The sequence below is a fragment of the Acomys russatus genome, chromosome 11, assembly GCF_903995435.1.
Source record: "Acomys russatus chromosome 11, mAcoRus1.1, whole genome shotgun sequence".
Lineage (NCBI taxonomy): Eukaryota > Metazoa > Chordata > Mammalia > Rodentia > Muridae > Acomys > Acomys russatus.
The window spans coordinates 56,064,450-56,085,912 of NC_067147.1; the positions used below are offsets into that span (position 1 = coordinate 56,064,450).

A 21,463-nucleotide genomic window follows, 5' to 3' on the forward strand; every position below is an offset into this window, starting at 1 on the left:
GATGGTGAGCAGCTCTGCTTGGGATGTGGATAAACGCAACAGGGTAGTCAGCAAGAAGGCAGACATAGATTCGTCATTGGTGCTCACCAGCCTTCAGCAGGCCTCTGTGGACCTCAGCCTTGATGGAAGCAGATTCCTATAGCACCTGGGGTTGTGTGCTTGGGAGGATGACCCAGGACCCACCTGGGAGCACCCTCCATCTCTGTGTTCATTCAGACCTCTCTGGAAGGTCTCTACCGCAGGAAACAGAGCCCTGAGCCCTGTGTAGGTTTGGCCTTGAGGCAGAGGCTCCCAGCCACTCCTCACTTGGCTGGGTGGCCTGGGTCCCCAGGGCTCCGATACTTTCATTTTCAATTAGGTCATGCCTGCGTGAGCCAGGAAAGGGCTGTGCTTGTGGGAAGCTACTGATAGTGTGACCGTGCCCTTACCCTGATGCTACCTACACTTTGAGACACACAAATTGAGTATCGGAACATGTTATGTCTATGACAGGTAAACCTTATGTCTAGAAAGAAAAACCAAAATATTGAAGGACAGAGGATGGCAGTCTTAGAAATCCCTCTGAAAGTCACGGTCTTCCAAATAGCGACACAGTGACTTCTGTGTGGCAAAGGGGCTTATCTCTAAAAGTGCCACTTGATTGGTTTTTAAGATTGGCTATACAGAGGGCACCATCGCTGTCGCTTGAGAGGAATTAAAATTCCGCTCTTTTGTCAGGTCTAGAAGTCACTCTGTTTACAATGGCTCAGAGAAAGTTGCATAAGACAGGTGTTTGTGACAACCCACAGGGAAGTGGGCTTCATGTCTGACTGAAAGGATCTAAAATGGGACAGAGGCACCCCTGGTGCCCACACTTCCCACAGGGACCAACCCTGCTCATCCCTGCCTAAGCAGGTGGAGGTGGAGCCGGAAGCCGGCATCAGAGGTCCTGAGATAGTCACCATGGGGGAGAACGATCCTCCAGCAGCCGAAGCCCCTTTCTCCTTCCGGTCGCTCTTTGGCTTGGATGATTTGAAAATAAGTCCTGTGGCACCAGGTAGGTGGGACTTTGTGGTGTGGGCCTTTTGCCGATGTGCTGAATGTGGTCAAGTGTCTGGGGTGGGGGCGTCTCCTTGTGTGTTCTCTCTCTCTCTCTCTCTCTCTCTCTCTCTCTCTCTCTCACACACACACACACACACCTCCCTCTGTCTGTCTTTTTCTCTTTCTTTCTTCCCTCTCTCCAGTACTGGGGATTGAACGCGGGGCTTACATGCTACATGAGGCAACTTTATGGCTCTGCTGTGACTCCCACCCTCCCTGGGGATTTTCACATTGCTGTTTTCTGATCTCGTAGAACCACAGAGTTGGAGGGTGCCCAGGAGCACTTGCTGAACTCCCTGGAGGCAGTGTTCTTGTTTGTGTGTTTGTTTTTTAAGCTCTCTTCTCGGGAGGTTTTCAGAGATCCAAGCTCCACAGTGGCTCTGGTTCACTCCGAAAGGGGTCAAATCCTGTCCCAGAAAACTCTGAGCCCTCTGGGGAGACCTTAGAATTGGTGGCCACAGCCCTTCTAGAAAATCCAGGCAAGCTGTGTGTCACCAGAGGTTAAGTGCCTGGTTGAAATGAGTGGTCCAGCTACAAAAAGAAGGAAAGCAGGTTTTTTGAGTCACATACCTGCACGGTAAGGCAATTCCCCTTTTTGTCCCCCCCCCCCGCCCCGCCCCTCCCTGTCTATTCCTATGGGGTCTTCATGCTGACAGCTGCTTGCTGGTCCTGAGAGTCAGGCTCAATAGGAATGACCACCCCTGGGGCTGGGGGAGGGTGGGAACGTCGACACCGCTCTGAATGTGCATCCAGATCCCCTAAGGATTCTTTTTAAGCCATCTGGTCTGCTGACAGAGTATGAAGGATGGGTGGGAGGAGTGAAAAGACCCCCTAGGAATCCTATCCCGTGTGTGCCACAGTGACGCCAAGGCTTTACTGATGCCCTTTTGTTGGCTGTTCAGGCTACTTCCTGTTTCCCAGTTTCATGAAAGTCACCCTCCACGGGGTGTGTGGAGATTGGAATCTGTGTACACTCATGACAGCAGTTAGGATGCATTCCTAGAAGTGACATTGCTGGGTCAAAAATTGTATCTGCTCTTAAGCTCTGTGGACACATCTCCCATCTCACACAAATGGGAAGCAAACACGATCCACCCCTGTGCTGTGTGAGAAGCTGGTGGGCCCTTCCACTGTGAGCAAAAGCGGGTGTGGCAACAGCAAAGTCATTGTGACGTTAGGATGAATTTAGGTTCTTGTTGCTGTTGTTCATTTCCAGGGAGGCTGGATGGTCTTCCTGCTTGTCAGGCCTTTGTGGGACTTCTGGAGAGAGATGCATTTTACCCACAATCCCAAGTGTCAGAATTTGATTTATGTTGCTGTGATAAACACCATGACCAAAAACAGCCCGGGGAGGAAAGGGTTATATCAGCTCATCCAGGGAAGTGATGACAGGAACTCAAGCAGGACAGGAACCTGGAGGCAGAAACTGAAGCAAAGGCCACGGAGGAGTGATGCTTACTGGCTTGTTCAGTAGCCTGCTTTCTTATGCCATTCAGAAGCAGGGTGGTGGTACCCACAAGGAGCAGGGCTCTCCCCGTGTTCCATATTAACCAAGAAAACGCTCTCTCTATACGCTCAAAGGCCAATCTGACAAAGGAAGGCATTTTCTTGGTTGAGATTCTCTTTTCCCAGATGATCCTGGCTTGTGTCAAGTTGACAGAAAACCAACCAAGTGTGTCCAGAGACGAGGGGGTCAACATGCTGTAGCTATCCAGGGCAACTTGGGTATCAGCGGTCACCTTACTTGTAGTGGGTTAGCCTGCCTCGATTTCATACATTCAGCCAGGATACATGAGGCTCCTGGGTCAAGGACAGGGATTTGTCACTCCCTGCATAGCAGATGACCTCATCACCCTTGTCACTGCCAGCCCCCTCCCCAGTGGGTATTGCACAAGTGTGTGGTACCCATGAGATCTGTAGAAACCAGAGTCTAGGAACCCCAGTCTTTATGAGCTGCAAGCAGAGCTGTGTCAGCTCTGATCCAGAAGAGGACGTGAGATGCACTTAACCGGGCAGTGAGCTACTACTGAACAGCCCCATACTGGGGGACTGCTCCATGTATGGTGGCCTCTGCCCACATGGGATACAAGGCCTAGAACAAAGGCGGAAGGTCACTCTGTCGGGGAAAGGCCAGCTTGGGATGGTTTGAGAGAGCCCGGTGTCGCCCTTGCTTCAAGCACATGGGTGTAAAATTTTCATGTCACACTCCCATCTCTGGACACATCCTCGGGACCTGGGACTTTCTTCAACTGTTCTCCCAGGGCTGCTGGGACAAAATGCCACAAGTGGGTGGCTCAATCAACAGTCTTCTTGTCTCCCTTTTGGGGTCTGGAAGTCTGAGGTCCCTGATGTCATAAGGTCCCATGCTCATGGATGTACACAAGACCCACCAGGCCTTGTACAGATGCAGGTCTTTGACCAGCAGCTCCTTGAATTGTGGACATATCGTTGTGTCCTTGGCCCACATTATTACATGGCTGTCCATTCCCCTAGTCTTCTCTTGCCATCTTTCTTCTATGTATGTCTATGTTGAAATATCCCCCCGCCTCCCGAGGACACCAGTCACACAAGATTAGTGGCTGCCCTAAGGACACCTCATCTTAACTAGTTTTCTCTATGACCTCCAAGTGAGATCCCATTCTTGGCTATTGGGGGTTAAAGTGTCAAAGGTTCCTTTTGAGGGTACTTTTCAACCCACAGCAATGTCTCCTAAGCTGGGACAGAGAGCTGGGCCATAGCTTGGGAGGGTGAGAGTGACAGTGACCTAGACAATGTGGCCACCCATCTAACGAAGTCAGCTTTCTTTGGGCTGGCACTTTCTCTGTGCAGAGGAGACACAGGACATGTGGCTCAACTTTTAAGTTTTTTGTCATTCAAAATTGGTGGCCCCTAGCTTCCCCACCCCCTACCCCCCTTTGGTTCTCAGATGCAGATGCAGTGGCTGCGCAGATCCTGTCCCTGCTGCCCTTGAAGTTTTTTCCGATCATCGTCCTCGGGATCATTGCCTTGATACTGGCGCTGGCTATCGGCCTGGGAGGTGAGGGCTATTCATAATTGAGTAGGTGCTCGGGTACCTGCTCCAGCGTTTAAACTTGCATGAGCCCCCACTAACTCCCACCCCCTGTTCATACTTGCTGCTGCCTGGCCTTAATTACTGGTGGCTGGTGTCCTTTTGGTTTGATGGCTACGGGTTCTGCCTGCCGGCACAAATGTCAAACCAGAGTGGGAATAGGCAGGGGCTGCTGGCTGTGCTCCGGGCTCTGCCACCTGAGTATCTGCCCAGTTAGAATTACTCAAAGGTAGCTGATGAAACAGGACTCTGGGATGCAAAGGCGGGAGGCTGGGGTGGAGCAGACAAAGACTTCCATTCAAGTCATACCACGCGTGCCGGCTATTTTCCTAGGGAGGCTTTTGAGAAAGTGGGTCACGGGGAGGGAGGGGCTCTCTCACAGTTTCATATAGTTTCTCATTTTCTCCTTCAAGTAACTGCAGCACAGGGCAGTGTACTTTGCCTCCTGCTCAGCCATGTGTCCCACAGTTCACTGGCTCCAGGCCCAGAGTAGAAGAAAGCATGGCGGTTGAGAGGGCTCATCTGAGACCCTTGCTGGGCTGGCTTGGTGAGCTGGCTACAGCCATGCAGTTTTGTTCTTGACTTTGAACCCTAAATGCACCCTGACCTGTGATTCCTGGAGGGAGTGATACTGTGGGTGCGGCAGCCCCACCCCTTGGAGTTCAGGATGGGAGTGAGGCTGAAGGAAACAGGCTGATGCCTGGCATGTAGTTTCAATGCAGGTTTCATTATTGATGGGCAAGTCCAAGGCTGCATGGCCCAGCTGTCAGTGCTCCACATCCAAGGGGCCGCTCGCTAGCATTCTGTCATTCCTCCCCTTTCCAGTCCACTTTGACTGCTCTGGCAAGTACAGGTGCCATTCATCTTTCAAGTGTATTGAACTGACAGCTCGATGCGATGGGGTCTCTGACTGCAGGGATGGAGAGGATGAGTACCGGTGCGGTGAGTCACGCGGTTCACTGCAGGAAGGAATAGAGAGCGAACACAACCCAGCGCTGGCCGTTCCTGTTAGATGGAGTCGAGGCATAGCCGTCGCCATGCCCTGTCCTCAGCTGGGATGTGCCTAGTGGGGTTCTGGAAGGACTGTTCTATGGGTTTGCATTCAGATGGGGGACTAGACAGGCTCTGAGTGGCGGGGGGCGGTGTTTCAGGGTACAGATCATGAGAACTAGAGCACCTTGTAGGGAGGGGCTGTGGGTGGGAATGGGTCAGGTTGGAAGAGGGGGTGCATGGAACAAAATGGGGCTGTAGTCAGCTCTGCTGTGGTCTCTGCCCGGCCTCAGTCTGCTTGACCTGGTACTCACTGCCCTTCTCCCCATGCCTGGCCAGTGAGGGTGAGTGGCCAACGAGCAGCCCTCCAAGTGTTCACGGCTGCTGCATGGAGAACCATGTGCTCCGATGACTGGAAAAGCCACTATGCCAAGATTGCCTGTGCCCAGCTGGGGTTTCCCAGGTGAGTCAAGAACAAATGGCAAGGAGAACAGAACAAGGGCAGATTGCTGCAGGTCAGTCAAGAGCTCTCTAGATGTTTTAGCATGTCACACTTGATTCTTTTTCAAGACAGGGTTTCTCTGTGTAGCCTTGGCTGTCCAGGACTCACTTTGTAGACCAGGCTGGCCTCGAACTCACAGGGACTTACCTGCCTCTGCCTCCCAAGTGCTGGGATTAAAGGTGTGCACCACCATGCCTGGCTCACACTACATTCTTAAGACAACCTCATGGTATCTGGCTCTATTTTCCTTCACAGGGAGCAAGACAAGGCCCAAGCAGCTAGGTGACTCCAAGTCACACGGAACATTGTATTTGCAGGAGTTCTCATGGCTAGGCTAGGACCTTAGATGCAAAAGCAATTTAGATCTTTGGGCCTGGGGCTGGGGCCTAGTGGGTAGAGCACTGACCCGGCATGCACAAAGCCATGGGTTCCATTCTAGCATTGCAATAAGCAGGCATGCTGGCACACGTGTAATCCCTGCACTGGGGAGGCAGAGGAGGCAGAAGCAATGTAAGTTCCAGGCAGGCCTGGCCTACATGGAGAGTTTGAGACCAGCTTGAGCTGAAAAGTGAGTTCCTGTCAAAAATAAAAATCATCCAAACCAAAATGCAAACCATAATAAAAGAAAAACCATAATGGAAAGTGAACAGTTTTCATAAGCCCAGAAGTTCTGGGTGGAAAAATAAATACTCTGGCTCAGTGCTTTGCAGCTTAAAGAGCAGATGTTGAGAGGCTTGCACCTGGTCATGCTGGCCATATCCGTGTCTGCACACACATCCTCAAGGGTCCCAAAGGATGCAGTTATTCAAAACACCCTCAGCCTTAGGAGGCCATCTAAGACAGTGTCTTTCTGCCTTCAGTGTTAGGAGCCACCTGCTGGCTTTCCACACTGCGGCGATATGCTTTTGCCCAACTGAGGACACCCTCTCTTTCATGGTTGTCCCTCCTGACTCCTGACCCATGCCTTGCCTCCTTGGATGCCATTACCTCTTGACTTCTCTCTCTCTCTCTCTCTCTCTCTCTAAGATTTATTTATTTTATTTATTACATATGAGTGCTTTATCTGCAGAAGAGGGTATCAGATTGCATTATAGATGGTTGTGAGTCACCATGTGGTTGCTGGGAATTGAACTCAGGACCTCTGGAAGATCAGGCAGTGCTCTTAACCACTGAGCTATTTCTCCAGCCCCACCTTTTGACTTCTCAATTCTATAGGTCACAATTTACTACAGGCAGGTTCCCATGTTCCCATACTCATCTTAGGAGCTGAGCCAGATCAACAGTGGCAAACTCAGACAGACTGACATCTTAGTTTGTAATTCAGGAAGCAGGGCCCTTAAAACCACATGGCTGTACACACCATCTGGGGAGGAATCCAAGCCAGCAGGATCCTAGATGCCCTGCAGCTGAGGTCCTTCAGGTCTGCCTCCCCCATACACTGTGCCTGCCTGGGCTATAAAACAGGCTGTGACTGAAACCCAGTGACAGCCGCAATGGTTACTCAGAGACAATGTTGAAAATTATATAGCTTTTACTGCTTAAAGAAAAGGAGGAGACTCAAACAGCACAAAAACACATGCATGCACGCATGCACATACACCAAAACAGCCTCAGTTTCCCCATCAGGTATCTGATTCCTGTCAGTCTCTTTCCCATTCTGCCTTTTCTCTTGTGGAATATTCTTCCCTTCCAAATCCCTGGCCATCGCCATACTGTCCCAACATGCTCAGCTCAAGTCCTCTATGCTCCTTGTGGACCCTGGATAGGAGTTTCAGGCCTCCAAGTCCATTGGAGCCACCTGACAGGGTTGGCAGCTCCTGGTTCTAATCACCACCCTCACTCCCGAGCCTCCATTTCTCCCCTCTGAGAGGGTGGTTAGGGTTACACCCATCTCCCTGTACCATTTTCTCCTGCACCATGGGCATGCCACCCTCCCATTGCCTCAGCCCCTCTGGCTTTACTCTATGTTCTTATTTATTCCCCCGCCCCCCACACCCCTGCCTGCTCCTTTCTCTCTTTAGAGTCCCTCTCCTCTGATGCCATCTAGCTCTTATATCTGGAATAGCGGCAGACAAGCAAAACGCTGCCGCCGCCGCCGCCGCCGCTGCCGCCGCCACCACCACCACCACCAAAAATCAAAACCCAAACCAGTCAAGCCAGTTGGCTCAAATCTTGGTGCAGATTCAGGCCAGCCTTGTGAGGCTGTGCTCACTTCCTCCCTTAGAATGGATAACATCGGCATCCACCTTAAAAGGCTGTGTGGGCTCAGTGGTCATTAGGGTGTCGGAGGGATCGTGGCTGTGGTGGGGGTGGCTGATGCTCTGAGGTGGCCTGTGGGTTTCACTTGTGACACTTAGGCTCCCTCTGGGCCAGCTCATCATCTTCCCCATGACCTGACATCGCAGCAAAAGCAGGCTCCCTCACACAAGGCCATCTACTGCAGCCTCCCCCCAGTGGGAAAATGCCTGAAAAACATCTTTTTTTGTTGTTGTTGCTGTTTTTTCGAGACAGGGTTTCCCTGTGTAGCCTTGACTGTCCTGGATTTGCTTTGTAGACTAGGCTGGCTTCGAACTTACAGCAATCAGCCTGCCTCTGCCTCCCAAGTGCTGGGATTAAAGGTGTGTGTCACCACTGACTGGCTCTGAAAAACATCTTGATGGCACTTTCTTCAAACCCATGCTCGGCTGGACACCACACTGTACTTACATGAGTCCCTGCCCTGTGGTGCTTAGCAGCAATTGGGTGGTATCCAGTGTGACAAACTCCTGGGTTAGTGAGATGTTAGCCATCTGCAGGACTCTTTAAATTCTGCATTTTTCCTTTTCTATTTCTTATATTCTGGGTATGTGCTCAGCCATTCTACCATGTTCTAGGTTCTTTAAGTCTTCTGTACCATGGCAGTGTACACCTGTCTCCTGGCACTGAGCCCATTTGTTTTTGCCCCAGGGTTTTTGAGTCACTGCCTTCCATGACAGTGCTGGGCAAAGTGGACAGGCTCTCTTGGTCCCCTAACCCTCACCCTCGGGAGCTAGACTTCTAGCTGCCTCCCCACAGGCTTGGCTCCCAACAAATCAAGTACATTAGAGTGGGCAGGGTGGAGACCACTTATGTGTGGCAGGAAGTGGTCTTTCTTTGTGGCTGGAGCTGGGTGGGTGGGCAGGCCAGGTTGTAGACTGTGGGTCAGAGAGCAGATCTCCAGGCCACAGCCAGCAAAATAAAGCCTTTGGTGACTTGGGGAGGACCAAGTGAGGTCCCCAAAGTGTGATGTTGTAACCTGGTGAGTGTTGTGGGATGACTGACATTTCAGTCACCATGACTGTTGGATCTGGGTTTCCAATGTGCCTGCAGCTATGTAAGCTCGGACCACCTCAGAGTGGACGCACTTGAGGAGCCGTTCCAGGGTGACTTTGTGTCCATCAACCACCTACTGCCGGATGACAAGGTGACCGCATTACACCACTCTGTGTACACGAGGTAAGGGGTTGCCTTGGTGCTGAGGCACAGGCTGGGTGTGTGAGGCTGCGGTGCACTCCATGAGGGGAAACAATGCCACCTCCACAAGCAAGGGTGGAGCTCACTGCTATGGTTAGGATGGTGGTGCATAGGCCAGGGTGCAGGGATGAAACCCCCCCAACCCTGGAAAATAAGGTTCAGTGGAGGTTGGGAAGGAAGTGCAGTAAAAGAGCAACAGTGGCAGGCAGGTATGCCATCAGGCCACTGCTGGGCCTGCCTGACAACAGTGTGTGTGTGTGTGTGTGTGTGTGTGTGTGTGTGTGTGTGTGTGTGTAAGTATATGTGTATAGGCATGTCTCTGAGTATATGTATGTGTGTATGTATGTTGTGTCTACCTATATACATGTGTGTATGCATGTGTGTGTGAGTTGTGTGGTATCACATGTTGTGTGGTGTATATGTATGTTTGTGTATGTGAGTGTATGAGTGTATTTATGTGTGTGTTTGAGGGTGTGTATATGTATGTGTTAGTGTATATATGTGTGTAGGTGAGTATGTATGAGCACTTGTGTATATGCATGTGTGTATTATGTATGTATGTGTGTGAATATGTGAGCACATGTATGTGTGTGTATGTGTGTATATTCATGTTTTGTGTGTGTATGTGTGTATTTCTATGTATGAGTATGTATGTATGTGTGTGTGTCTTAGTATGTGTATATGGTTGTGTGTGTATATGTGTGTGTGAGTGTGTGTGTGTATGTATGAGAGAGTATATGTGTATGTATGTTAGTGTGTCTGCCTGTATGTATGTATGTGTATATTTGTGTGTTTATGTGTATGGGTTGTGTATGTGTGTGTATGTGTGGTTGTGTGTATGTGTGTGTGTGTGAGAGTGTGTTCAAAGTAAGCAAACAAGCAGGAAAGGAAGAGGAAGCTAAGACGGTAGCCTTTGCAAAGTGCTTTCACAGTCACCAGTTGTCCTCCCCCCCCCCCAAAAAAAAAACTCTGAGAAAGAAAAACCAGGTTCCCTTAGCAACAGTCAGGTCCCTAGCTCTGAGAGCGCTCCCTGCTGGGGCCCAGGCTAAAGTAGGGACCACATGCCACAGGTGCTCTGAAGCCAGGCTTTCCTCAGATACCCAGGCCCCAAGTTCCATGTCTGTGACCTCTGCCCTGCAAACAGCAGCTTGTTGCCTGTCCATGAACTGTTCCTTTCCACTGTAGGGAAGGCTGTGCCTCAGGCCACGTGGTCACCTTGAAGTGCTCAGGTAAGTTATGTAGGCCACATGGAAGCCGTCCTTGTGGAGTCATCTCTTCCACCTGGAGAAAGCTTAAGACCCCTTCTCCTAGATGCTAGTGTGGGGCCAGGGGGTCATTGTCGGCAGGGACACTGCAGAAGGACGGGGTGATCACACATGCTGTCTGCACTAACATCTCTTCCCACTGCCTCCCACTGTGGGACTGATGTGAGTTCTGGGTGGGGGACAGGGACAGGGTAGGAGGTGTGGGGTGCTGACAGCATTTCCCCCCTAAAAGGCCACACAGCCTACCCATAAACCCTTGTTCTTCTGCAGCCTGTGGCGTGAGAACTGGCTACAGCCCCCGCATTGTGGGTGGAAACATGTCCTCACTCAAGCAGTGGCCCTGGCAGGTCAGCCTCCAGTTCCAGGGGTACCACCTATGCGGCGGCTCCGTCATCACCCCGCTGTGGATCGTCACTGCTGCACACTGTGTTTACGAGTGAGTGCCTGAGCCTGCTGCTGTGGACTCTGCTCTTCCCAGAGCCTTGTTTGGTCCTGGATCAGATGGAGATCTGGTGGTCTGGGAGTGAGGACAAGGCAGAAAGGCAGGAAGCCAGTCTCCATAAAGCCACGTGCAGCCGTGCAACCGTGCAGCCTCGCCTTCCTCACAGTGGACCTGTCTCTGTGTCTGGGAGTGACATAAGCTGGGCTGGCACAGAAAAGGTAGAAAAAGGAGAAAGGAGGCTCAGGGCGGAAGGAGACCCAGGGAGGCCATCCATGTTATGGCAGAGCAGGGTACCATGGGGTGGAAGTGCAGGTCACCCAGAGAACAGTGAACCCCCACCAAGCTGTTGTCTGTCAGGAGTTTAGATGGCAAGGAAATCACAGAAAGAATCTTAGACTCAGTGGCTGGTTCTCTGCCTTTTTTCTTCCTGCTTGGTTACTGTCCAATGGGAAAAGGCCCAGATGGCCTCCACAGAGAGCAAAGCCAAGCCCAATTTTTAAAAAAACATATTTTATTTAACTTTAATCTATGTACATTGGTGTGAGGGTGTCAGATCTTGGAGTTACAGACAGTTGTGAGCTGCCATGTGGGTGCTGGGAATTGAACCCGGGTCCTTCAGAAGAACAGGCAGTGCTCTTAACCACTGAGCCACCTCTCCAGCCCCAAGCCCAGTTCGTAAATGCATGTTTCTTGGGTGTCAGTGGAGAGAGTGGCCTATCTGGGATGTACATGGACTGGTCTGTGTCCCTGTGGGACTTGGGAGTGTGGTCAATGTGGGGCACAGATGTGTAGGGCATTGGGCCATCTCCTGCCTGGTGACATCTCTCACCATCTCCCTCGGCTCTCTTGGGACACTAGAGCTCAGTATGGCTGGGTCTGTCCCGAGATTCACCTCTCTGTGCATTTCAGCCTCTACCAACCCAAGTCCTGGGCCGTCCAGGTGGGTCTGGTGTCCCTGATGGACAGTCCTGTGCCCTCCCATCTGGTGGAGAAAATCATCTACCACAGCAAGTATAAGCCAAAGCGGCTGGGCAATGATATCGCCCTCATGAAGCTGGCTGAGCCACTCACCTTTGACGGTACGTCTGGACTTCTACACCTGGCAGCTGCCTTTTTTTTTTTTTTTTTTTTTACTTTGTCTCAAGGGGCTGCCTGTTGAAGCAACCTGTTAGGATGGCTGCTTAATTATCCTTGCCAGAAAATTCCAACATCTGATTCAGCTAGGTGTTGACAGGTCTGTTGTGTTTGGGTGTGTGTGTGTGTGCGCATGTGTGTGTGTATGTGTTGTGTGCGTGCTTCTGTGAGTGTGCTTTGTGTTTCCTCATTAACAGTGTGGTGTGTATGTGTGTGTACTTCCTTCTGTGTGTGTGCATCATGCTTGCTTGTTAAAGGTGTGTGTAATTGTGTGTATATTCTTGCCCCATGTGTGTGCACTGTGCTTGTTTATTAAAAGTGTGTGTGTGTGTGTGTGTGTGTGCGTTGCGTTCCCTCATTAATGGTGTGCAGTGTATACATGTATACTTGCTCCTGTGTGTGCATTATATTTGCCTATTACAGGTGTGTGTATGCAAAAGCATTGCATTTGCTTACTGTGTGGTGTGTGCACATGTTCCTGTGTGTGCATGCATTTGTGTTTGCTTATTAAAGGTGTGTGGTATGCGATGTGTATGTGTGTATATACACTCCTGAGTGTGTGCATCATGTATTCTTATTAAAGGGGTATGTGTGAACACACTCCTGTGTGTGCACTGTTTGCTTATTAAAGAGGTGTGTGTACGTGTGAACACACTCCTGTGTGTACATTTGTGTTTGCTTATTAAAGGCATGTGGTGTGTGTATGTGTGTATATATGCTCCTGTTTGCTCATTAAAGGTGTGTGTGTGGGGGGTGTGTACATGGTCCTGTATGTGTGTGCATTGTGTTTGCTCATTAAAGGTAGGTGTGTATGTGTGTGCATGCCCATGGAAGCCAGAGGTCACCCTGAATGTTGTTCCTCAGGGACTCTCCACCTTGTTTTTTCGGGGATGCAGGGTCTCTCACTGGTCTACCTAATAGGCTGACTCGCCAAGAAGTCCTAGGGACCCGTCTGTCTGTACCTCCCCAGCACTGGGTCACAGGCTCGGTGTCTCTACAGCTGGCTTTTCACATGGGTCTCACAGATCAAGCCTTTGCCAGCTGAGCCATCTTCCTGGCCCAAATAATGTGCCTTCGATGTGAGTATGTCAGGAGACTGAGCCTCTCACAAGGCTCCAGCCCGTTGCTTTCTCTCCATCTTGTTCGTTGATTTCGGCTGTGGCTCTAGTGCTAACTTACTCTCACAGCCTTCCGGGTCCTCCTACTCTCTGGCCTCAGTCTGGTGCCAGCAGCAGGCAAGGAGCTTCTCTAGGCCATTCCACCTGCTGCCACTAGGTGGTGGAAGAGAGTCGTCTGTCCTCAGGGACCTAGTGCAGACAGCACTTCCCTGCCCTGGTGTTTGCTCCTCCGGACATCTCGACATCTCGTAGGGCATCTCCAGTGGGAAGATCAGAGTGCCAGGATGGGGCCACCTGAGGGCTAGGCAGTAGCCTCCGGGATGGTGCTAGGCATCCTCAGCTCACTGTGCGTTCTTAGACCCGATCTCTCTCCGCCCCCCCTCTTCTATCTGACTCTAAGCACTTATGGAGACTGCGGCTATGAGTCCAAGCTCATCCCTCTGGCTGTTATAGAAACCCCACGGCGTCAGCCCCACTAGAACTCTCTGTCATTCTGTCAGTGGCACAAAACAGGAGGGATGTCGGCCTAAGTGAACATCCTGACCTTCCCAAGGATAAACACTCTGGAGGGCCCGCAGGGACGTCCCCAAGATGAACCCATGTGATTTCTAGAGCAACAGAGAGAAAAACTGCTGGGTTGGGTTGTGGGGCTGCTGTTTGCTAATTGTTGTGGTGATGTTTGATTCTAGAAGAGGAGATGACTGTGGTGTGCTTGGCTAAAGAGCCAAACATGTCTCTACCCTTCTCCACTTTTCTGCTATCACCACACAGAATGGGGGTGGGGACAGCATCTCCAGTGCTGCTCATAAGAAAGCCCTGGGCATATGCAGCTGCTCGGCTTTGCTAGGGTATCAGTGGCACAGCCTAGATACAGGCCTGCTGCCACTACAAACACCAGGGGCAGTGAGAACCTCCACATGTGATGTTCTGGGAAGCACACTATACACTCGAAGGTCTGGACCAGAAGCGACCAGCTTGGACCCGAGGGCCAAGTGTGACCCAGGGCCCATTTGAGCAAATAAAATCTTGTCATAAATCAACCCTTTGTCTACACCTCCTATGGTTCCTGCAACAGTGACAAGGTCCACCTAGGCCTCAAGCCTGAACCATCTTTTACAGCCAGGGGACTCAGGCTACAGTCTAGGGCTACAGTGGAGTTTTAGGGACTCTGGGGGATGAGTGGGTGGGGCTTCTGCTCTGAGCCAGCTGCCTTCGATGACCAAAGCCAAACCGCTCCCTAGGAGGTGGTAGATTCGGAAACCTGAACACAAGGTCAGTTGAATCAGGGCCTTTACATCTTTTTTTTTTTCCTTCTGACAGAAACCATCCAGCCCATCTGTCTGCCCAACTCTGAAGAGAACTTCCCCGATGGGAAACTGTGCTGGACATCAGGATGGGGGGCCACGGAGGATGGAGGTCAGTGGTCTGAAAGCCAGAGGCTGGGAGGGCCCCTCTAATGTTCCGCTGTGCTGTCCTCTCAGGATGCTTGGAGGTCCCAGCTCGGGGGGTTAGGGTGGGCCGACTGTTCACAGCAACACACAGCTGAGTAGAGTAGCCTTGGGCCACCATGGTGTCACTCAGCTTCGGACAGTGTGAAGTTCTGAGGCTTCTCTGGAGAGAAATGAGCTATGAGGGAGACGTGTGGGTACTTCTCCATAGAGAGGCCTCCCCCTCCCCCTATCCCCATCCCCTCTCACTCTACTGACGCAGTACGTGAAGCTCATCTTCATGACCTCTCAAGCTTTGTGCAGCAGGCAGGTACAAGGTAATGATTTGATGCCTGAGAGAGCTGGCACAAGGTGTTATTTTTGCCTACAAGCATGGAATAGAAGGTGCTCTCAGGAGCCCTCACTGCTTTGGTAGCGGTAGTACCGTCAGTCATGGTCACATACCTTCCAGGGACATCTGTGTCCCTTGCATCAAGGCACAGTGCTGACATGGTCTCAGTGCTCAAGGTCCCCAGCAATGGCTTTCCTTTGTGCATTTTTCTAGACACAGGCCAGGCAGCTGTCAGTAGAAACTGTAGCAAACTACCGTGGTCTGGATGGCTCAAAAAGCTCCAAAGCGCAGGCATGAGTCCTCTCATAGTTCTAAAGTCTGAGGTCAAGGTGACCAGAGGCCTGAGGTGGGGGTCTGTCCCAGCATCTCCCCAGGGGCTGGTGGTCTCTTAATTCTCAGTGTTCCTTGGCTGGATGATGATGCATCACTGCAGTCCCAGTGTCTAGGTAGTTGTTTTGTTTGTTTATTTGTTTTTCCCTCATGTGGGTTCTGGGTATTGAACCAACCACTTTGCTGGCTGACCCATCTCCTCAGTCCCTTGATCCCTGTCTCCATGTTGGGTTTAGAGACTGCCCTAAATGCAAGATGACCTGGCCTCGAGATGGTATTTTAGTGGCCTCTGTAAAGGCTGCTCCAAACAAGGTCACGTGTCTTGGTAACAGGCAGACAAATAAGACGGGGCTTATAATTCAGCCTGTACAGGAATTTCAGTGTTTTCCTTTGGAGACATATCCATGCAGGCTCTCACTGCAGCACAGGCTGACCTGGAACTCACTATGTAGCCCAGGCTAGCCACGAACTTCACAGCAACTCTTCTGCCTCCAACTCTCAAAGTCTAGGCCAGCTCGTGTTTATCACCTTCCAGCTATAGGTCAGAAGTCACCAGTCAGCCTCAGGGGTCACTGGTGCTGGTAGGCTGGCTCCTTAGGTGGCTCCAATGACAGCTATCCTATGACCTTTATTTCTATACTCCTGGGCTCATGGCCTCATCCTAGGCTTCAAGGCCAACAGGCTGATCTGTCTCTTAAGTTCTGCTTCTCTGAGTCATTTATAAGTCCTTGTAGTCCTAATGAGCTTACCCACGTCATCTGGGCTGTTGAACAGCTGTACAACTGAACACTTGTGAGGTTCCCTGGCTAATGGCATGGCCACAGGTCCAGGGCCCACAACCTCTATTTGGAGGGTCACCCTACTGCTGGCCACATTCAGATGTGTGTGGCCTTCAGGGGCCTCAGTTTCCCTTTTGTAATGTGGATTGACTGGGGTGGGTCAAGGGCTTGGCTGGCTGTGGGAAGAAACATTTGTCTACTGTTTCCCTCTTCTCTTCCACTTTGGGTCCCTTAGGGGAGTAAGTGGCCCTGACGCAGAGGTGAGAACACACAGTGCCCTCAGCAGGGACACTTTGGGCTCCATGTGCTCCGTGGCAGTCCCAAACTGTGACTGCTTTGTATCAGGTGACACGTCCCTTGTCCCCTGGTTTTCCTGTCTTTCTGTTCTCTAACCAGGCTCCTCACTGCACATTTCTTTTTACTTTGAGGCAGGTGACGCCTCCCCTATCCTGAACCACGCGGCTGTCCCTTTAATTTCAAACAAGATCTGCAACCACAGGGATGTGTACGGCGGTATCATCTCTCCATCCATGCTCTGTGCAGGCTATCTGAAGGGCGGCGTGGACAGCTGCCAGGTAAAGGACTTCCAGTTACCCTTGGGCCCACGGCTGCAGGCAAGGGTCCGGCATAGGGACCCAGCCCATGGCACACAAGCCCCTGCCAGCTTCCCTGTGACTGAACAAAAAAGCAAATTTACATGGCACAAGGAAAAGATATCCTTGGCTTTCCCAGTGGTGGCCCAGCCTGTGTTTACCCAGGTTCCCAGTCTTCCAGGGCATGGGTGTTGCCTTCCCTCATCTTCTCCAGCCTGATTCTCAGTGTGTAAGGGGGCCAAACCAGAGCAGCAGGCAGGTATGAGCTGATGGGTCTGGGCTCCCAAGGGCCACAGTAGGTGAGACTCAGTACTACCTGTGGACACAGTGAGTGAGAGCTGGCTCACGCACACCACTCTCCCTTCCAGTTCCATGGGCTGCACAGGCCACCCTTGACCTCCACAGTTTTAGTGGCTGGGACCTGGTGGGGAGTCCTTCCCACACAGGCAAGAAGCCACAGCTTGGGGACAGCAGCATCCATTCTAGAATTACACGGGGAGAGATGTGCACATGGTATCACCCATGCGCACTGTGAATGGGAGTGTCTGTGCCACCTGGGCAGTGAGCTGCTCTATCCTCTTGACCTTTGCCCTCTTCTGCTCTCCAGGGAGACAGTGGGGGACCCCTGGTGTGCCAGGAGAGGAGACTGTGGAAGTTGGTGGGGGCAACAAGCTTTGGAATTGGCTGTGCTGAGGTGAACAAGCCCGGAGTCTACACCCGCATCACCTCCTTCTTGGATTGGATTCATGAGCAGTTGGAGGTGGGTGGAGTGCCCCCCCCCCCCCGTTGGAAGTGGAGGTGACTGACCAGCTCACATGTTCCCTGCACCCAGTGTGACCACAGCTCTGCCATAGGGAGCCTAGAGGGGATGGAAAGGATACTGATTCTGCAGTGATCTGGTGGCTTTGGGTGTCAGCTCTAGGGCACAGTTAATCCCACGGGTGTGATCCAGGCACACAGGGGAGGGACTGGAGGAACGGGCCCGCTTGAATCAGCAGGGAAAAGGGTGACCGGTGGATGAGGTGTCCCCTTGGAATGGGGTGAGTTAAGGATACCATATGTGCATGGAACAGAGGGTGGGTGGGTTGAGTCCAGATGAGGTAGAGGCAGGTGAGGGGGACTCCCAAATGCCCTTGTGAAGTTAACACCTTGCTGAGAGCCAGGGTGAAACAGGGAGTCCTAAAAGCAGGAAGGATCGCTTCAGAGACGGGGAATCTGTGGAGAGGTCTACAGAGGCTCCTGGTCAGCAAGAGGAAGACAGGGGAACCCTGAGCCACCAAAGAACTGAGAGTCACTGGGCACCAGGCAAAGAGATGTCCCAATAGACACAGGCCTTGTTGCAATGAGAGCCAGATGTCCACACCCCACTCCCTTCCGAGTGGGGAAGGCCTGCAGGGAGGTAAGGTCCAGCCTCAGACCAGGGACTAGGCAAATATTTAATAACTTTACCCCAGACTGGCCTCACATTGTTCCCTAGTCCAGTTTCATAGATATTTTCTCCTGACATAGTAGGAGTGAGTTTTACATAACAGAGACAAACTTTTAAAAGATAGTCTCTCCTGACATTTGATACGGTGATGTGTGTGGCCCACCACCTCTGTTCAGTTCCAAAAGTCTTCCTGTCATCCCAAGGGAAAACCGTGTTCCTTCCTGCCCTTCAGTCTCCTCAGCTGTGGGGTTCCAAAACCTTTATAAGTTATACGCGCGTGTGTGTGTGTGTGTGTGTGTGTGTGTGTGTGTGTGTGTGTGTGTGTGTGTGTGTCTGTGTGTCTGTGGTGTTTGACACACAGTCTTGTGAAACCCAGACTGGCCTCTAACCCATTGTGTAGCTGAGGATGACCTTGAACTTCTGATCTCTTGCCTCTACCTCACAGCTGCTGGGATAACAGGTGTGTACCAACATACTTAGTTAATGGGGCTCCGGAATTCAAACCCAAAGCCTCATGCATGCTAGGCAGGTAATCTACCACTGAGCTGCACACAGACTTTTTTTTTTTAAGTTATTATTTATTTAACTAAAGATTTTGCTTTTATTTTGTAATGGTGTGTGTGTATGTCTATGTCTGTGGGGGGAAGTGGGGGAGTTTGTGAGTTTGTATTTGTCTTTGTGTATTTTTGTGTGCAAGGATGAGGGTGTGTGTGTGTTTGTGTGTATGTGTTTTGTGTGTCTGTATGTATGCATTTGTGTTTATGTGTTTGTGTGTATGTATGTATTTGTGTATGTACGCAAGTGTTTGTGTGTGTGTGTTTGTCTTTCTGTGTGTTTATGTGGAGGAGTGTGTGTGTGTGTGTGTGTGTGTGTGTGTGTGTGTGTGTGTGTGTGTGTGTGTGTGAGTACAATGCCTTCAAAGGTCAGAAGAGGAGGTTGGATTCCCCTGGAGCTGGAGTGACAGGCTGTTATAAACTGCCCAATGTGGGTGCTGGGGATCAAACCTGTGTCCTCTGCAGTACAGAACAGTATGTGCTCTTAACCACTGAGCCACCAAGGAGACCTTTATAAAGAATTCCTGTCATTTGAAGCCGTTGGCTGAATAAGAAAAGATACCTTCAATAACTCCCTTAGCATTCCTCAGGTGTTACTTTCTGTTTCTTTTCTTTTCTTTTTTTTTAATTTTATTTTTGTTTTATGTGTACGGGTGTTTTGTCTGCCTGTATGTCTGTGCACCGTGCGTGTCTTTGAGGCCTGTTGAGGCCAGAAGAGGCATCGGCTCTCTTCAGACTGGAATTACAGACAGCTGTGAGCTGCCATGTGGGTGCTGCAAGTCAAATCCAGGTCCTCTACAAGAGCAGCCAGTGCTCTTAACCTCTGGAGCCATCTCTCCAGTCCTAGTTACTATTTCTTCATTATTGGTTTAACTCAAGGTTTTTTTCTTTTTCATTTTTAGTACTGAGGACTAAATAGAAGGTCTTGTGTGTACTAGGTGGGGCTCCACCATTGAGCTACACCCCAGCTCTCTGCTTCTTCATTTGTATTTTGGTCTTAACTGAGAAAGAACACTGAACACGGCTCCTGTGTTGGGGTAGAGTGGAGATGGGGTGGCGGCTGGTGAGGCCGGGCATGTTCAGGTCTCAGAACTGCTAGTCACAGCTGTGATTTTCTGCAGCCTGCCTTCCCTCTTTGGTGCATGATGGAACCCAAAGGGGCTGGCTCGTGTAGGCCTGGCTGCTTGTCCCGGACTGGTAGGAAGCTGCCAGTTGGAGCAGTCTGCTGGCTTTTCTTCAGTACAGAATTTAGCCAACACCTGTCTTCCCCTTGTGAAAATGGGCATTTGAGCAGGTGACTTCCTTGTGCAGAGGCCACTGACAGCGTTGCGCAGATAAGAACACAGATGGGCCACGTGTACCTGGGAGGTGTGTGGCAAGCGATACAGAAACCCCGGAAAGCAAGTGGCCCTTTCTGTGGCAGCTCTTGGGACACAGGTCCCAGGTGACTGTTCTGAAAGGCTAAACCACCACAAAGCCAAGAAGCTACTCCTCTCATGCGTCAGCTGTCCAAGAGTACGGGGCAGTCAGGGATTCAGGCTGGGAAGCCATGCGGGGTAGGGATGGGGTCCTTCCTTGCCAGTATGCTACACTCAGTGGTGGGTCCTACAACACTCCCCGAGCTAGTAAGGACTCATGAGTACATCCATACCCAGATCAGGACCTCAGCCTGATTCTGCCCAGAGGGATAAACAGATCGCAAACAAACTTGCAGTAGTAGGCAAATCCTCCCTTGACTGTTTGCTGAGGACCTCGGAGCTCTGTCTGTGCTCCACAAAGACAAAAGCACTCCCCCCCCCCCCCCCCCCCCGCGCCTCCAAGCTGCACCTGTCCCTGCCATCGCCCTAGATTTTTGCTAAGACAGGACCCTCTGCCAGTCAGGCTCAGTTGGGGGGTGGGATCTGGTGTAGGGACCAGGTGATCTTAGTGTTCTGAACATCCTTTTAAAGGGGCTGGTGTACCAAGACTCCCTGGCCAACAGGAAAAGACAGCGGCTGCTTCCTCAAGTGTATGTTCCCTGAGGGGCTTCGCTGTGGTGGCTGGCTGGGCATTGTGACAGTCTCTCAGGGCATCCTAATGATCAGGTGCCTCTGACCATTGAGGACCTGCAGCAGATGTCACCTTCCAGACACACCTGCTTCTAAACCTCTTTCCGAGTAGCTCAAGAAAGATCCAGAAGCCCTCTTCCCTTTCATAGAGAGAGTCCTGGGTTTGACTTGTCCCCACCATGTTTTCCTCTCCACTTAGAGCTCAAAACAAACTTATTCTGCCTCAAATTAGACCTCAGGAAGATGCAGCTGAGACCTAGCACCTTCATATAGCAGACTGGGGACAATCTTGGGCAGAGATGAAAAGCGCAGAGGCCTTTCTGGGTGGGGGCCACCCAGAGCTGGCACCCTCCTCCCTCAGAGACCCAGCTGTCCCCAATGACCATTGATGACGGTTAATGGAAACTCAATCACAATGTCCAACACGTGGCTTGCAGGAGAAAAGATGGTGACCTCTGTTTTCATTTGTAGAGAGACCTGAAGACTTGACAAGAGGGAACAAGCCAGCACCCGAGCTCCTGAGGGTGGACACGGCCGGAGCCTTCCCTGGACTCCTGTGTGGCCATGGTGGAAGTGAGGTTCAGCCTTAACTACTCTGCCCATCGCACTGACACAGCAGGAAGAGGCCTGCTGCTAAAGACCCCAGTCGGTCGCTGGGCTTTGGGGCTAAGATGACCCGGGAGCTCTGTCTGTGCTTCACAAAGACAAAAGCACCTCCCCAACTCATGCACATAAGCCGCACCTGTCCCTGCCATCTCCCTAGATTTTTTTTTCCTCAGAGCCGCTGCCAACACAGGCAAGCTCTCCTGCAGAACCATCAACACCTGCCGGTACAGACCTGAGGCCAGGATCTCAACC

The 21,463-nt window shown here is 51.3% G+C and overlaps 1 protein-coding gene across 1 annotated transcript; it reads left to right on the plus strand.

The window, feature by feature from the left end:
- Positions 1-904: 904 nt before the first annotated feature.
- Tmprss3 (transmembrane serine protease 3) lies at positions 905-21,094 on the plus strand. The gene is made up of 12 exons (XM_051152620.1): positions 905-1,036; positions 4,007-4,117; positions 4,976-5,092; positions 5,480-5,603; positions 8,991-9,116; positions 10,320-10,363; positions 10,670-10,835; positions 11,751-11,920; positions 14,414-14,509; positions 16,414-16,556; positions 17,182-17,334; positions 21,077-21,094. The coding sequence occupies exons 1-12, from the start codon at positions 943-945 to the stop codon at positions 21,092-21,094; spliced, it is 1,362 nt and encodes a 453-aa protein (XP_051008577.1). The 5' UTR covers positions 905-942.
- The last annotated feature ends 369 nt before the right edge of the window (positions 21,095-21,463 follow it).

Bases quoted from the DNA above. Each gene is read 5' to 3' on its own strand.
- Tmprss3 (XM_051152620.1), top strand. From the start codon at position 943: ATGGGGGAGAACGATCCTCCAGCAGCCGAAGCCCCTTTCTCCTTCCGG. The intron at 5,093-5,479 runs GTGAGTCACGCG...ATGCCTGGCCAG, and splicing joins AGAGGATGAGTACCGGTGCG to TGAGGGTGAGTGGCCAACGA. The intron at 14,510-16,413 runs GTCAGTGGTCTG...ACTTTGAGGCAG, and splicing joins GGGGGCCACGGAGGATGGAG to GTGACGCCTCCCCTATCCTG.